The 16,224-nt window shown below is 43.3% G+C and overlaps 1 protein-coding gene across 2 annotated transcripts; it reads left to right on the forward strand.

Annotated features, from left to right (window-relative positions):
- Positions 1 to 296: 296 nt before the first annotated feature.
- LOC147346978 (boLa class II histocompatibility antigen, DQB*0101 beta chain-like) lies at positions 297 to 13,672 on the forward strand. 2 transcript variants are annotated; one of them, XM_086370777.1, is made up of 5 exons: positions 297 to 505; positions 2,202 to 2,471; positions 9,835 to 10,116; positions 10,487 to 10,597; positions 13,141 to 13,672. In XM_086370777.1, exons 1-5 carry the CDS (start codon positions 397 to 399, stop codon positions 13,152 to 13,154), a joined length of 786 nt encoding a protein of 261 aa, XP_086226903.1. In that variant the 5' UTR covers positions 297 to 396; the 3' UTR covers positions 13,155 to 13,672. The 2 variants fall into 2 exon arrangements, with proteins under 2 accessions (XP_086226903.1, XP_086226904.1); XM_086370778.1 differs by having other exon boundaries at positions 304 to 505; positions 13,220 to 13,488.
- The last annotated feature ends 2,552 nt before the right edge of the window (positions 13,673 to 16,224 follow it).

The raw sequence follows: 16,224 nt of genomic DNA on the forward strand, positions 1-16,224 counted from the left end.
TACCCTAATTTCAAGAATAATAGATTTTAAATAAATATCATAGAGATGTCTACTCTTGAATACATTTTTTTCTTTTTGTTATTTAAACATCTAAGGTATTCAATCTTCAGATCTTTTATAACTGAGAGAAAATATTCACCCCAATCCAGTGTAATTTGATGAGGGCATAGTGCCAGGCATTAGATTAAGAACCTTCAAAAAAAAAAATCTGCTCAGAAACAGATGAGGCACTTCAGCTGATTGGTTCCTGTCAGCTGATTGGTTTCTTTCCTAGGGACTCTCCAATCCTGCCATACGTGGGAGCTCTCATTGGCTTTTATTCTGTGAAATGGGCTCACCAGATCCACTGTGTTTGAGCTGTGTTGACTACCATTACTTCTTCCTTTGTTCTCTATTATGTCTGGGATGGTGGCTCTGCGGATCCCCAGAGGCCTTTGGACAGCAGCTGTGATGGTGACACTGGCGGTGCTGAGTACCCCAGGGGCCGAGGGCAGAGACTCGCCACGTAAGTGCAGGGCAGCTGCTCCCTGGAGCCACCACTCTGGGGAGCAGGCTCTGAGGGACCTTTGAGCTGGGGTGTGATCTCAGAATACTGTCTTTTATCACACATTTCTTCCCTTTCCCTTTGGGAATAAGAGCTATGTTGCATTCTCACTTCTAATGACAAGGTGAGGACAATTCTTCTCCCACAAGTTTAAGCCTGGGAATGTAATAACAGGGAGGAGGAGACATAGGGTGTATCTACTGCAAGTGCTGGGACAAAGTGAGAACGGGTATTTTTTTTAAAGATGTGAATTTCTCCAAAGATGACACAGCAGGATTTCTGTCATTTCAAGATTCCCCAAGATCTTGTCTGGACTAAATGCTATGGGACCCTGGGTTGGGGATGTATGGGGCAGCAGTGGTCTCTGTATCTCAGAATTTGAAGAAAAAAACTTTACATTCCTGACTCTGAGTCAAGGGTTCGAGGAAGTAAAACCTTGGTATTTGAGTGGAGCTGCCTGGGTAACCACAGAATCTTAACCTCAAGATTTATGGTCAAATAATGACTTGAGTGGGACTCAGACTTGAGTTGAGGATGGACTGGATTTAGGAGTAAAGGAGAACATAAGAAGTGATATATCCCTTCTTGTATATATATAGAGAGAGAGAGAAAGAGAGAGACAGCACATTCATTTCAGACACAGGATTAGTATCTTTATATAAATTCTCTCTCAGTCTTCCTAAAAGCCATATGTTTAGGTATAATGACTTTTTTTTTTACACGATTATACTTAAGATACAGATACTCTGTTAAGCTGGTAATTGTTCCAGTTTAATTGGAATCTAATTTGAAAGTCTGTAATCCTTCCATGAATAAACTGCCCTTTTTAGGACTGGGGTGGTGCTGGTTCTTCTAACACCAAGGTGGTGCAGGGGTGGCAGAAACTCAGAGTAAACCCAGGCATGGGAAGAAAGGCATTTTACCAGGGACCAAGAGAATATGCCTGTCAGGATGAGGACAAGCTTCATTCTTCACCTCTTTCCTTGTCCCCTTGAAGTCTTGTGCTTATGTGGATACTCGTTTGTCTCTGAAGTTCCCAGGATTTTGGGGATGAATTAGGGGGGCGGTGATGAGATTTCTGATGAGAACCTCTAAGTACAGACATGCATGTGAAACTAATCAGACTGCCCTCCTTACTTGGTTCTTAGTCTCAGCAGGGGTCACAGGGCCACCTCAGTGACAGATCCCCTTACTGGAAGGCCGTCCTGGAAGCCCTCAGAGCGGGAGGGAGGCTTGGGGAAGAGCTATCTGGAGGGTCATGGGCTGGAGCAGGGGGCGCAGGGCCGGGTTGGGCTAGGAAACTGAGATTAAGTGGCGGGTTTCAGGTTTTTGTCACCCAACTGGCCATCTTCCCAGGTGGCTCAGTGGAAAAGAATTCACCTGCCAATGCAGGAGACGCAGGAAACGTGGGTTCTATCCCTGGGTCAGGAATATCCCCTGGAGAGGGGAATGGCAACCCACTCCAGTATTCTTGACTGGAGAATCCGCATGGACAGAGGAGCCTGGCAGGCTACAGTCCATGGGGTTACAAAGAGTTGGGCAGGACTTAGCAGCCTGGCCAACTGGTGGAGGCGGACAGCTTCCTGCCCTGCTTGCCTGGCGGCTGCCCTGTGAAGCTATGGAGCTGAGGCCTGACTGAGCGGCTGTCTCCCCACAGAGGATACCGTGGTCCACTTTATGGGCCAGTGTTACTTCACTAATGGCACGGAGCGGGTGCGGTACGTGACCAGATACATCTACAACCAGGAGGAGACCGCATACTATGACAGTGACGTGGGAGAGTACCGGGCTGTGACCCAACTAGGGCGGACTTTGGCTGAGTATTGGAACAGCCAGAAAGATATCCTGGAGCAGACACGGGCGGAGCTGGACACGGTGTGCAGACACAATTACCAGCTGGAGGTCATCACGTCCTTGCAGCGCCAAGGTGAGTGCCTGCCTGCCCTCTGATGGATCGGCCCTCCACCCCAGATTCCGAGCGGGGAGAGGGTGAGGGTCCACCAGGGTGGGATCCCCAGGTTCATGGAGGGGACAGCCAGGCAGGGTGTCCCACACAGTGGTCCCACCCTGGTGGCCTGGTCCTAGGCTGTTGTCTCAACTACGCACCATCCGCCCCGCCTCGTGCCTTCAGTGTGTTTACTTTCTGAAGTTTGACAGCTCTGCCTGGTTAGGGCTGCTCCATGGCTCAGGGCACCCTGCACACATGATGATAAATTACAGCATGAAAGAATATATTTTCACTTTTTGGTTTCAAATCATTATTTGTCTCAACCCTTCTTTCTTAAATGGACATCACTATATCACTTGTCCTGCATCTCTTTCAGCCAAGGGGCTGTCTTTATTATCACAGTATGCCTGGTACCTGACACCTGGGCAGGTAGTATGAGCTCCATAAACCTTTGTTAAATCAATAAATAAGTGTACTTGGTTGCCCATCCACTTAAGCTTAGGAGAAAACAGAAAGGTAGGGCCTTACAAACTGACTTTATTAGTTACTCTTTACTATTTTGCTTAACCCTTTAAAGTAAACTCAGTGATTTGGATCTTAACAATTTAGATTTTGTGAATGCAAAGTTTGAGGGGGAAAGTGCTTGCTAAAATTAAAAATACTTGAATGATGTAAGGGAGAGTTTTAATTTCTTAGAAAAGCTCAACAAATGGCATAATAGAGCTGAAGTTTGGGAGTAAATCAGTTGATGACATTCAATTTTTGATTAAAAATTATTTCAGGTTTCTTTTGGCCTCAGTTCAGTTCAGTTCAGTCACTCAGTCATGTCTGACTCTTTGCGACCCCATGGACTACAGCACACCAGGCCTCCCTGTCCATCACCAACTCCTGGAGTTTACTCAAACTCATGTCCATTGAGTTAGTGATACCATCCAACCATCACATCCTCTGTCATCCCCTTCTCCACCCGCCTTCAATCTTTCCCAGTATCAAGGTCTTTTCCAATGAGTCAGTTCTTCAAATCAGGTGGCCAAAGTATTGGAGTTTCCAGCTTCAACATCAGTCCTTCCAGTGAATATTCAGGACTGATTTCCTGTAGGATGGACTGGTTGGATCTCCCTGTAGTGCAAGGGATTCTCAAGAGTCTTCTTCAACACCACAGTTCAAAAGCATCAATTCTTCGGCGCTCAGCTTTCTTTATAGTCCAACTCTCACATCCATGCATGACTACTGGAAAAACCAAGGAGTAAGTGTTTTTTTTTAATTTCATGGCTGCAGTCCCCATCTACAGTGATTTTGGGGCCCCCAAAATAGTCTGCCACTGTTACCACTGTTTCCCCATCTATTTGCCATGAAGTGATGGGACTGGATGCCATGATATTAGTTTTCTGAATGTTGAGCTTTAAGCCAACTTTTTCACTGTCCTCTTTTACTTTCATCAAGAGGCTCTTTAGTTTTCCTTCGCTTTCTGCCATAAGGGTGGTGTCATCTTTTGGCCTAAACCTTGCCTATCCTCTCTCCCCTGTCCCTTTCCCCTAATTATCACCATCCATGTCAGAGGTAGATATTCTGAAAGCTAATTACACCCATCTGATGAGCACCTATTTGTGGACAGTTATCTTACCAAATATTATCTATATTATGTCACTTAATTTCACAATTATCCTGTGTTTTGGAAGTTAACACCACTGCTTCGTACATGCATAATGAACAGTTTCAGTTTTTCACTGTTCTGAAGCCTACTCCAAATACACAACAGTCATCATATTCTTTACAACATGTAAAGTTTAACGGAAGCAAAGCCTCTTTAAAGCTAGTTGTGACAAGAAGTAGCAATATCAGTCTGTTCCTGCCTATTTTCAGTGTTGGTGGGATGAAATGATACATTCAATGGATAGAAAACTCACTGATTAACCCTTAGTCTGACCCCAGTATTATCTCTACATGTTTATATAACTTTTAGCTTACTTTGCAGTCTCTCCATCCTTCTTCATCCTAATGCCACCAAGTATATACAATTATTTTTCATAAAATTATTCTAATATTGCTTTCTTGAACTTGTGACCTCCGTTTTCATTTCCAGTTTGTTTGAGATGAACAGATTTTATAAGTCCTCAAAACTGACCGTGACTTCAGTCAGAGTCCAGGAAGGAGAACCTGAAAGTGAAAGTGCTGGTCGCTCAGTCATGTCTGATTCTTTGTGACCCCATGGACTGTAGCCCACCAGGCTGCTCTCTTCATGAAATTCTCCAGGCAAGAATATTGGAGTGGATAGCCATTCCCTTCTCCAGGGGATCTTCCCAATATAGGGATCAAACCTGGTCTCCTGCATTGCAGGCAGATTCTTTATTGTCTGAGCCACCAGGGAAACACTATGGAGAACCTGACAAATAGTTAAAAGTTCAAATTAAAAACATGATTCTTTCCAGGTGATGGGTCATGAATGCCATGCTATTGGGGTGACAAGACTGTCTGCTGACCTCAGCAAGTCCCAGTTATGCTTTTTGTTCACATGGCACACTCGCTAACTCAGGCCAACTTCTGTAAGATTCTCAGAATATTTTCTATAGAGAATAAATGTGATAATAATGTTTTATTTCAGAACAAAACCATTATTCTAAATAGCAAGGGGATGAAGTAGGGTTAGCAACTAGTAGTTAAACTCATTTGAATGTCAAAAGAAAATTAGGAGAAAAAGGAAAATGAGAATACATAATGATATATTATCAAATAAAATATATACAGGAAATATTTACTATAGTTTCATACTTAGGGAATGAGGGATATGTGGCAAAATGGATGCAGAGATAAAGGGTAAGATGTGTGAAATAGGTCAGGAGGTGTATTGTATTTGACCATGAGTAGCAATCTTAGAGGATAAAGGAATTGAGGCACAGACAAGCATATTTTATCAGTATTGTTCTCAAGGTTTCCTTTATTTTCCTTCAGAAATTGCAAATTTTGAAATAGCATTTCTTTTTTTTTTTTTTTTGTCTCTGTTACTAGATTGCAAGTGCTGTAAATGCAAGGCTACAGTCTATTGTTTGTCTTTGTATCCCCAGTGCTTGTCAAATTTTCATTTGCTGAATCAATGAACAAATGAATCAATGAATAAATAAAATATAGGTACATGTATAATGTGGAGTTAGAAATTTATGCATTTAATAATATAAAATTTTGTGGCGAGTTCTCTGTATTATGGCTTCTGAACTAAAGTTAGGCTAAAAGCTGAGAGAGATGCTTTGTTGACTAGCAACATGTGAGGAGTGCTCTTGCTAGCAAATTCTGTATTAAAAGTATGTAATAATTCTGTATTACAGAGGATTATAGATATAGCCTGTTTGAGAAACTTGGCTTTGTAGGAAGGATGGTCACTGTTCTATTTTTATTGGACATAGAAATGCCTATACATTCTTAATTCTCAGTCCATGTTACTATTCATGGGGACATAACTAGTGTTGACATAACTATAGCCAGCAGGTGGGAATCAAAACAGCTGGATTTTCTCTTGGGGAGAACTGGGGCTAATTGGAAACAGTGTCACTATCCTAGCATGAGTCACCAGAGCTGATCCTGATGGTTCCCATCAATAGCTGGGTGGTACGGGGAGGACAAGTCCAGGCTTAATATTTTTATTAAAAAATTTTTGTGAATAGTGGCCTGTATAGAAATTTGTTGTTCTTTTAGTCTCTAAGTCCTGTCTGATTCTTTTGTGACCCCATGGACTGTAGCCCACCAGGCTCCTCTGTTCATGGGATTTCCCAGGCAAGAATACTGGAGTGGGTTGCCATTTCCTTCTCCAAGGGGTCTTCCCAAACCAGGGATTGAACTAGTGTCAATCCACATTAGCAGGTGGATTCTTTACCACTGAATTGCCAGGGAAGTTCTCTGTATAAGGTAATTGTTGTTATGTGGCTAAGTCATATCTGACTCCTTGCAGCTCCATGGGCAGCAGCAGACCAAGCTTCCCTGTCTTTCACTGTCTCTCAGAGTTTGCCCAAACTCATGTCCACTGAGTTGGTTATACTGCCTAACCATCTCATCCTTTGCTGCCCCCTTTTCCTCTTGCCTTCAATCTTTCCCAGCATCAGGATCTTTTCCAGTGAGTTGACTCTGCCCATCAGGTGGCCAAAGTACTAGAGCTTCAGCTTCAGCATCAGTTATTCCAATGAATATTCAGGGATAATTTCCTTTAGGATTGATTTGTTTGATCTCCTTGCAGTTGAAGGGACTCTCAAGAGTCTTCTTCAACACCACAGTTCGAAAGCTTCAATTCTTTAGCTCTCAGTCTTCTTTACGGTCCAACTCTCACATTCGTACATGACTACTGGAAAAACCATAGTTTTGACTATATGAATCATTGTCGGCAAAGTGAAGTCTCTGCTTTTTAATACTCTGTCTAGGTTTGTTGTAGCTTTCCCTCCAAGGAGTAAGAGTCTTTTAATTTCATGGCTGCAGTCACCATCTGCAGTGATTTTGGAGCCCAGAAAAATAAAATCTGTCACTGTTGCCACTTTCCCTATCTATTTGCCATGAAGTGATGGCACCAGATGCCTTTATCTTAGTTTTCTGAATGTTGAGCTTTAGGCAAGCTTTTTACTCTCTTCTTTCACCCTCATTAAAGGCTCTTTAGTTCCTCTTCACTTTCTGCCATTAGACTGATATTATCTACATATCTGAGATTGTTTATATTTCTCTCAGCAATATTAATTTCAGCTTGTGATTCATCCAGCCCAGCATTTCACATGATGTACTCTGCATAGGAGTTAAATAATCAGGGTAATGATATACAGCCTTGTCATACTCTTTTCCCAATTTTGAAATACTCTGTTGTTCCATGTCTGGTTTTAACTGTTGTTTCTTGACTTGCATACCGGTTTCTCAGGAGATGGGTAAGGTTGTCCATCTTTCCATCTCTTTAAGAATTTCCCACAGTTTGTTGTAATCCACGCACACAGTCAAAGGCTTTAGTGTAGTCAATGAAGCAGAAGTAGATTTTTTTTGGAGTTCTCTTGCTTTCTCCATGATCCAGAGAATGTTGAAAATTTGATCTCTAGTTCCTCTGCCTTTTCCAAATCCAGCTTGAACATCTGGCAGTTCTTGGTTCACATACTACTAAAGCCTAGCTTGAAGGATTTTGAGCATAACCTTGATAACATGTGAAATAAGCACAATTATTTGGTAGGCTGATCATTCTTTGGCATTGCCCTTATTTGGGATTGGAATGAAAACTAACCTTTTCCAGTCCTGTGGCCACTGCTGAGTTTTCCAAATTTACTGGCATATTGAGTGCAGCACTTTAACGGCATCATCTTTCAGGATTTGAAATAGTTCAGCTGGAATTCCATCACTTTCACTAGCTTTGTTTGCAGTAATGCTTCCTAAGGCCCATTTGACTTCACACTCCAGTATGTCTGGCTTTAGGTGAGTGACCACATCATCATGGTTATCCGGGTCATTAAGACCTCTTAAGTATAGTTCTTCTGTGTATTCATCCTGCTTCTTAATCTCTTCTACTTCTGTTAGATCTTTACTGTTTCTGTCTTTTATTGTGCCATCCTTGCATGAAATGTTCTCTCGTTATCTCCAATTTTCTCTTCTTTCCCAGTTCATTATTTACCTTTATTTCTTTGCATTATTCACTTAAGAAGACCTTCTTATCTCTCCTTGTTATTCTCTGGAACTCTGCATTCAGTTGGGTATATCTTTCCTTTCCCCCCTTGCCCTACTTTCTCTTCTTTTCTCAGTTATTTGTGAAGCCTCCTCAAATAACCACTTTACTTTCTTGCATTTCTTTTTCTTTGGTGTGATTTTGGTTACTGCCTTCTATACAGTGTTATGAACCTTCATCTGTAATTCTTTCAGGCACTGTTTCTACCAGATCTAATCCCTTGAATCTATTTGTCACCTCCACTGTATAATCATAAGTATTTGATTTATGTCATACCTGAATTGGACTTCCTTGATGGCTCAGATGGTAAAGAATCCACCTACATTGCAGAAGACCTGAGTTTGATCCCTGGGGTGGGAAGATCCCCTGGAGGGGGGCATGGCAACCCACTCTAGTATTCTTGTCTGGAGAATCCCCATGGACAGAAGGGCCTGGCAGACTACAAACATGAGGTTGCAAAGAGTTGGACATGACTGACCTACTAAGCACATACCTAAATGGTTTAGTGATTTTCCCTACTTTCTTCAATTTTAGCCTGAATTTTGCCATAGGAGCTAATTATCTGAGCCACTTTCAGCTCCAGGTGTTTTTGCTGACTGTACACAGCTTCTCCATCCTTAGCTGCAAAGAATATAATCAATCTGATTTCAGTATTGACCATCTTGTGATGTCAATGTGTAGAGTTGTCTCTTGTATTGTTGGAAGAGGGTGTTTGCTATGACCAGTGTGTTCTCTTGGCAAAACTGTTAGCCTTTGCTCTGCTTCATTTTGTACTCCAAGGCCAAACTTGTCTGTTACTCCACATATCTCTTGACTTCCTACTTTTGCATTCTAGTCCCCTATGATGAATAAGACATCTTTTTTGGAGTGTTAGTTCTAGAAGGTCTTACGAGTCTTCATAGAACTGGTCAACTTCAGCTTCTTGGGCATTGGTGGTTGGCGCATAGACTTGGGTAACTATGACGTTGAATGGTTTGTCTTGGAAATGAACCATGATCATTCTGTCATTTTTGAGATTACACCCAAGTACTGCACTTCAGACTATTTTGTGGACTATGAGGGCTACTTTATTTCTTCTAAGGGATTCTTGCCCACAGTAGTAGACATATAATGATCATCTGAATTAAATTCACCAGTTCTTACCTACTTTTTAAATAGTTTACTGATTCCTAAGATGATGGTGATGGACAGGGAGGCCTGGTGTGCTGAGATTCATGGGGTCGTAAAGAGTCGGACACGACTGAGCGACTGAACTGAACTGAACTGAACTGAAGCTGTTGATGTTCACTCTTGTATCTCCTGCTTCATCACATCCAATTTACCTTGATTCATGGATCTAGCATTCCAGATTCCTATGCAATATTGTTTTTTACAACATCAGACTGTACCTATACAGTGTAAATATAGCAATTTATAATTTTTAAATACTTCATTTTTATCAATTAATATACACAGAATAGCTCTCATAGAATGATTAGAATTATCTCTTGAGATTCTGAAAAGTAAACTGACTAATTTGTTTATTCAAGCAAATAAAGTGGCCAATAAATCCAAGACTTGTAATCTAGGAATCTTTCCACTCTAGAACCAAGGAAGGTCTCTTCCCTATGAGGAGATGTGCTGTGTGGTCTCACATCTCACTGTGTCTTTTCCTGTCTGTTCCTCCCTCAGTGGAACCTACAGTGACCATCTCCCTGTCCAGAACAGAGGCTCTAAACCACCACAACCTGCTGGTCTGCTCCGTGACGGATTTCTATCCAGGCCAGATCAAGGTTCGGTGGTTCCAGAATGGCAAGGAAGAGACAGCCGGCATTGTGTCCACCCCTCTTATTAGGAATGGGGACTGGACATTCCAGATCCTCGTGATGCTGGAAATGACCCCCAAGCGAGGAGATGTCTACACCTGCCACGTGGAGCACCCCAGCCTCCAGAGCCCCATCTCGGTGGAGTGGCGTAAGGGCACTTGGTTTCCTTTCACTGCAGGCCCTACAGGACAGAGCAGACAGAGCTTCCTGTGTTCACTCTGTACATCATGGTCCCAGAGCCCAGCCCTGGTAGCTCTTTAGGATTGACTGATGACCAGAGTCTTAAGGTCTAGGGTTACAGAAATGTCCCTGAGGAGCAAGGATCCACTTTTTCCTTCTCCCACCTGCCCACTGTGTCCAAGGACCTATTGGTGTGTCCCTCCCCTGAGGGTGGTCAGAATGGATAACCAGATTCCCTGGTGCCTCCGCCTCCTGTATCTCAGACTGGACTTCAGGCTACTCAAAGGGACACTGTGGTTTGTGGGGACAAACACTAACACTCAGGTTCTGCTCCCCAGGGGCTCAGTCTGAATCTGCCCAGAGCAAGATGCTGAGTGGTGTTGGTGGCTTTGTGCTGGGCCTGATCTTCCTTGGTCTGGGCCTCATCGTCCGTCGCAGGAGTCAGAAGGGTAAGGAACTCTGGGGAAATGGGAAGATGAGCTGTGACTGAGACCTCTGTTCAGGGAGGCTTCTGTCTCTAGATGTAGCTCTTTCCTCCTGACATTGAAAGGAAAGAGGTGAGACTGGTGGTGGGAGGAAATGGAACAATCTAGGGAGACATTGGAGTCTGATTTTACTGGTTGAAAGGTAGCCCTGCCACAGAGGTGACAGGTTGAATTTATTTTAGGGGTTCCTTATAATTCATCTTTGTCTCAGGGGCACCTTTCCAAGAGCTTCCTCCATTAAGAGGGTCAGAGCATTTCTTCCTTTCCTTCTAGCAACAGTTTCATTCATTTGGGGGGATTTTAGCTTAGATCAGTTAGTGACCTCTGTCTCTAGATATAGTTCTTTATTTTTTGGGGCTCTAAAATCACTGCAGACAGTGACTGCAGCCAAGTCTTTCTTCCAAAGATGCTTGCTCCTTGGAAGAAAAGGTATGGCAAACCTAAATAGCATATTAAAAAGCAGAGACATCACTTTGCCAACAAAGATCTGTCAAGTCAAAGCTATGGTTTTTCCAGTAGTACAGATGTGAGAGCTGAACCATAAAAAAGGCTGAGCACTAAAGAGCTGATGCTTTCAAACTGAGGTACTGGAGGACTCTTGAGAGTCCCCTGGACAGCAAGGAAATCAAACCAGTCAATCTTCAATGAAATCAATCCTGAATATTCATTGAAAAGACTGATGCTGAAGCTGAAGCTCCAGTACTTTGGCCACCTGATGGGAAGAGCCGACTCACTGGAAATGACACTGATGCTGGGAAAGATTGAAGGCAGGAAGAGAAGAGGATTGGAGAGGATGAGATGGTGGGATGGCATCACTGATTTGATGGACATGCATGAGTTTGAGCTAACTCTGGGAAATAGTGAAGGACAGGGAAGCCTGGTGTGCTGCAGTCCATGGGGTCACAAAGAATTGGACATGACTGAGAGACTGAACAGCAGTTAGTGCATTGTGGCCAATGCATATAGAGGAAATATATTTCCCATTAAGTTGTGTATCCCATTTCCCTTTAGGGTGAGTGAGGCACTGGCTGTTTGCATTATGAGACCTTTTGTAGGAGCTTTTGTAGTGGGCCTCTGCACCAGGTGCTATATTTCTGCTCTGTGTCATTGGAGGTTATGGGAACAGGTAAAAAAGAAAAGGGGTGCAAAGTGAGTGTGACTGACCACAGTGGCCTCATTCATGCCTTATTTCCCGTTATGGTGATAGCGTACGGTGAACGATGTCAGATTTGTGATGTCCGAAGAAGACTTAGCTCAGGATCAGGGACCAGGCTTGATCACTCAAGAGCTTTTGTGTGACAGTTTTATTACAGTGAAAAAGGACAGAGAATGCTTCTGATATAGACATCAGAAGGAGGATGGAGAATGCCTCCCTCACTAGTCTTATCAGGGCCTTACATACTTTTACCAGACCTGCTCCCACAACATATATCTTAAATTAACAAGATCAGAACTAACAATAGAAAGGTATTACCAGACCCACTCCCACAACCGAAGAACTGATGCTTTCGAACTGCAGTGCTGGAGAAGACTCTTGAGAGTCCCTTGGACAGCAAGGAGATCAAACCAGTCAATCTTAAATGAAATCAATCCTGAATATTCATTGGAAGGACTGATGCTGAAGTTCCAGTACCGTGGCCACCTGCTGGATGGGAAGAGCTGACTCACTTGAAACGACACTGAGGCTGGGAAAGACTGAAGGCAGGAAGAGAAGGGGATGACAGAGGATGAGATGGTCCTTATCTTAAGATAACAAGATTAGCCAGAACATGTCCTTGAGCAAGATACATTGTTGTTATATAATCATTGGTACAGAATTTAAGGAAAGACAAACCCTTTGAGCAAGAGGAATTGTTTTGTTGTGTGATCATTAGCTCTGGGCTTAAAGAAAATGACTTATGTGTCTAAGACAAAGCAATGTTGGAAAAAACATCTGTCCTTTTCTCCTCCTTGAGAGCCCCAGACCCATTTCTCCTCCTTAGGGCCCCAGACTCCTTATCAATCTACCTAAGAATTAACTCTCTCAATGGGATCAAGAGTTAGGGGAAAGAGATTACCCAGTTTCTGTCAGAAGCTCCTGAAGTTGTTCCCCAGAACCGGACCACAGCTTTGGTGGCATCTTTCTGTGAAACTTGGAACCACATCTTGGTTGTAGACAGCAGGCACCCACTTTGTGCCACATGTTGGTGGCTACTGCCTGTGGACATTTATAGTGACTGATATAAGCTACTAGTGGTGGAAAGCAAGTGATTTATCATTAAATTTACTAAAAAGATTGAAATCTTTGTATCTCCCGAAGAATAACAGCTACTCCACAGCTTCCCACGCATCTGTGTCAGGCTGGAGTGCTATGTCCTTTTGAGCAGATTCAGCTTTACAAGGATGTTAGGGGAGGTGCTGATGACATGCCCCAGAGTTCAGCTTTCTCTGATACTGCAGGGATCTGAGAGGAGGTGAGGGAGGGTAGTCTCTCAGGGTGCTGTGTGTGATCACTCTCTCTTCTACAGGGCTCGTGCACTGACTCCTGAGGATGCTTTGATGGGGATTGGTTTTGCTCTTCTGTAATAGCTGCCTGTTCTTGTCCAGAATTCTCAGCTGCCTGCCATCCTGTTCCACTGAGATCAGGTCCTACAGTGACTCTGACGCAGTCATCAGGTCAATTCCTGTGACCCCTGCCTCAAGGATCTGGCTGCTTCTTGCACTGACCCCTGAAGCCTCTTCTAGCTGCATCTACTCAGACCCCAAGAGTTTTTCTGTTTCCATTTTTCCAGAGCAGACTGTGGGAGAGAAGCACATTGAAACCATTTGCCTGGCTATAGAATTTTTTTATCATGATTAAACATGATTATGAGTTACCTGTATTCTTAAGCTCCTTAAATGCATGGAGGTAGGGAACCACTGCAGAATGAAGGAACACATTTTGAGGTGACCCAGACAATTGGCAACTAGAAGGAGAAGTTATTCCCTGAAGGATACTAGAAGCATCATGGTGTGCCATGTAAGCATGGATAGAAGAGAAATAAAATCAATTTTTCTCTATCTGCATCTTTGTCAATGTTTATCTGCATCTCTATCTCTCTGCACTTCTTTTTGCATCTCTATTTTCTGCATCTTTCTCATTACCTCACAGCTTATCTGTGTGTTTGTGTGTATGATCCCATCTCTATTGTATATTTCTAGAGTGTCTACCAGAGTTTTAATCATTTTAGGAAAGGTTCTGAGTGGCTCAGCCTGGGTAACATGCACATCTCTCAGCAACATCATCTTGAGCATGGCATGCAGAAATCTGGCATTTGCCCAACCCCCTTACTGGAAACAGGGATTGGATTTCCCAGATCCTTGTTACTGAAAATGAATTCCCAGCATGGAGATGTCACATGGAGCATCCCAGCCTCCAGAACCCCTCAGTGTGGAGTGGCATAAAGGGCAGTTTGTTCTTGTGAACCTCACAAGGATGAATGGCAAAGGTTCCTTTGGCTTAAGGGTCCCTCATTGAGGGTGCCATCTCACAACCATCCCAACCCTTGTCTCCTGCGTGGTCACCTGATGGCATTACTGAGCTGGAATTCTCAGAGGATGGAGTTCCTCTCGTCTGTGAACATAATGACCTATTGATTCATGATGACACTCTCTTTCCAGGTGTTAAGGACATCATCACTATACACTGTGACTCCTTAGACATTGACCCAGTCCAGAAAAATGGTCTTCATCCCAGTCTCTGGGATTTGTCATTAAGATGAATGGCTGGGAGCTTATCTTTGAGGTCATGAATGGCTATGCCACTGAGGAGCAAGCATCCTCTTTTCCCTGTTCTCTCAGCCACACACTGAACCTGAGGAAGTAGGCTTTCTTGGGACCTTTATCTCCCAGGCTGTACTACAGGTCATCACCCAGGGATGTGGTGCAGTGTGAGGACTCCAGTTTTTGCTCCCCAAGGTCATAGTCTGAAACTCTCCAGAGCAAGATGCTGAGTGGAGTCAGAGGTTTTGTGCTGACTTTGTCACTTTCCTCAAGGTAGGCATTGCCACTCACAATAGGAGTAAAGAGAGTGACATCATGGGGAAATTGGGAGGGTTTGTGCTGGGTGTCCAGGGAACCCTTGCCTCTATATGTAGCTCTTTGATTTTGACCCTGCAAAGACAGGGTCAAAGAGGCAGGACTGGTGATTTAACCAGGTTCAGAGTTTAGGGAGACGTTAAGATCTGACTTTTCTAGTTGAAATATAAGACATTATAGGAGTGAAAGGTCAGGCATATTCTATGACATTCTTATAGTGCAACATTGTCTCACAGACCCAGTGCTCAAAGATTCCTTATTAATGAGAGGTTAAAGTCTTCTTTCCATCCTTCCAGGGCCTCCAGATTTCACTGGGAAATAAAATCCTTTACTGAGAATTTAGTTAAAAATAACAAGTACATCTTTTATAAACAAGTGTACTCACAAAACCCTCAAGTCTTAGTAGCCAAGTACCTTAAAGTGTATGGGTATACTAGAAAACAATTTGCTTGTCATGAGCACTTGGTCTTACCTTCGATCATATCAGCCAAGGACAGTGGTGTACACCAATATTCCATAAGCTTCTGTATATTTCCCAGCCTCCTCTGAAGTTGAGTTGGAGTCATGTGACTGGCACTAGCCAATGAAACTTAAAAGTGAATATAAGGTCTGCCTGCTTTCCCTACTACTGCAAGCCTGGAAACCATTGTTGAGATGATGGTGTTGCAAGGTATTAGAAACACCATAAACTGAATCTCTTGAATGACTGTGGAACTGAGTTGCCTTTAGTGAGTTAAGCCACTGAAATTAAACTTTTACTGCAGTTTAAGATGAGATGGTTGGATGGCATCACTGACTCAATGGACATGGGTTTGGGTAGAGTCCGGCAGTTGGTGATGGACAGGGAGGCCTGGTGTGCTGTGGTTCATGGGGTCACAAAGAGTCGGACATGACTGAGCAACTGAACTGAACTGAACTGAAGATCTTACTGCAACATCACCTTGTCCTTCCTGACTATACTGAAATGTTTAACTGAAGGAACAGAGTTCACAAGTTGAAAGACAAGTCAGTGGAGTTAATGGAAGTTAAGAGGTGATGAATTTTTAAAAATGTTTATTTATTTGTTTGTTTTCTTCCACCTGACAATATAAGTATTCCCAATGACTAGAACAGTGCTTCTGCAGGGCATGCTGTCCTGACCCACGTAGTCTCCTCCCTTTGGGAATGAAGAGTTTGTTCCTTCAGTTGTTGGGAATGTTCCTGTCTGACAGCCCTCAGTTGTTCGTTCTCCTTTGGAATTACCTAAGGGAAGGAGAACTTCCCTGGTAGCTCAGATAGTAAAAGAAACTGCCTGCAATGCAGGAGACCTGGGTTCAATCCCTGGGTCGGGAAGATCTCCTGGAGAGGGAAATGGCAACCCACTGCGGTATTCTAGAGAACTCCATGAACAGAGGAGCCTGGCAGGCTACAGTCCATGGGGTCACAATGAGTTGGCTACGACTGAGTGACTAACACTGACTCACTCAAGGTGAGGAGAACTGTCTCATCCAGTTTCATTCCACTTCCCAGGGGAATTCACCTTCAATGATTGCTCA

The sequence above is a fragment of the Bos grunniens genome, chromosome 23, assembly GCF_055505025.1.
Source record: "Bos grunniens cultivar Pamir isolate PY7600 chromosome 23, Bosgru_T2T1.0, whole genome shotgun sequence".
NCBI classification, from domain to species: domain Eukaryota; kingdom Metazoa; phylum Chordata; class Mammalia; order Artiodactyla; family Bovidae; genus Bos; species Bos grunniens.

Excerpts from the sequence above, each read along its gene's own strand:
- LOC147346978 (XM_086370778.1), top strand. The coding sequence starts at position 397 with ATGTCTGGGATGGTGGCTCTGCGGATCCCCAGAGGCCTTTGGACAGCA. Across the intron at positions 506-2,201 it reads CGAGGGCAGAGACTCGCCAC|AGGATACCGTGGTCCACTTT; the intron begins GTAAGTGCAGGG and ends GTCTCCCCACAG. Across the intron at positions 10,598-13,219 it reads CCGTCGCAGGAGTCAGAAGG|AATTCTCAGCTGCCTGCCAT; the intron begins GTAAGGAACTCT and ends GTTCTTGTCCAG.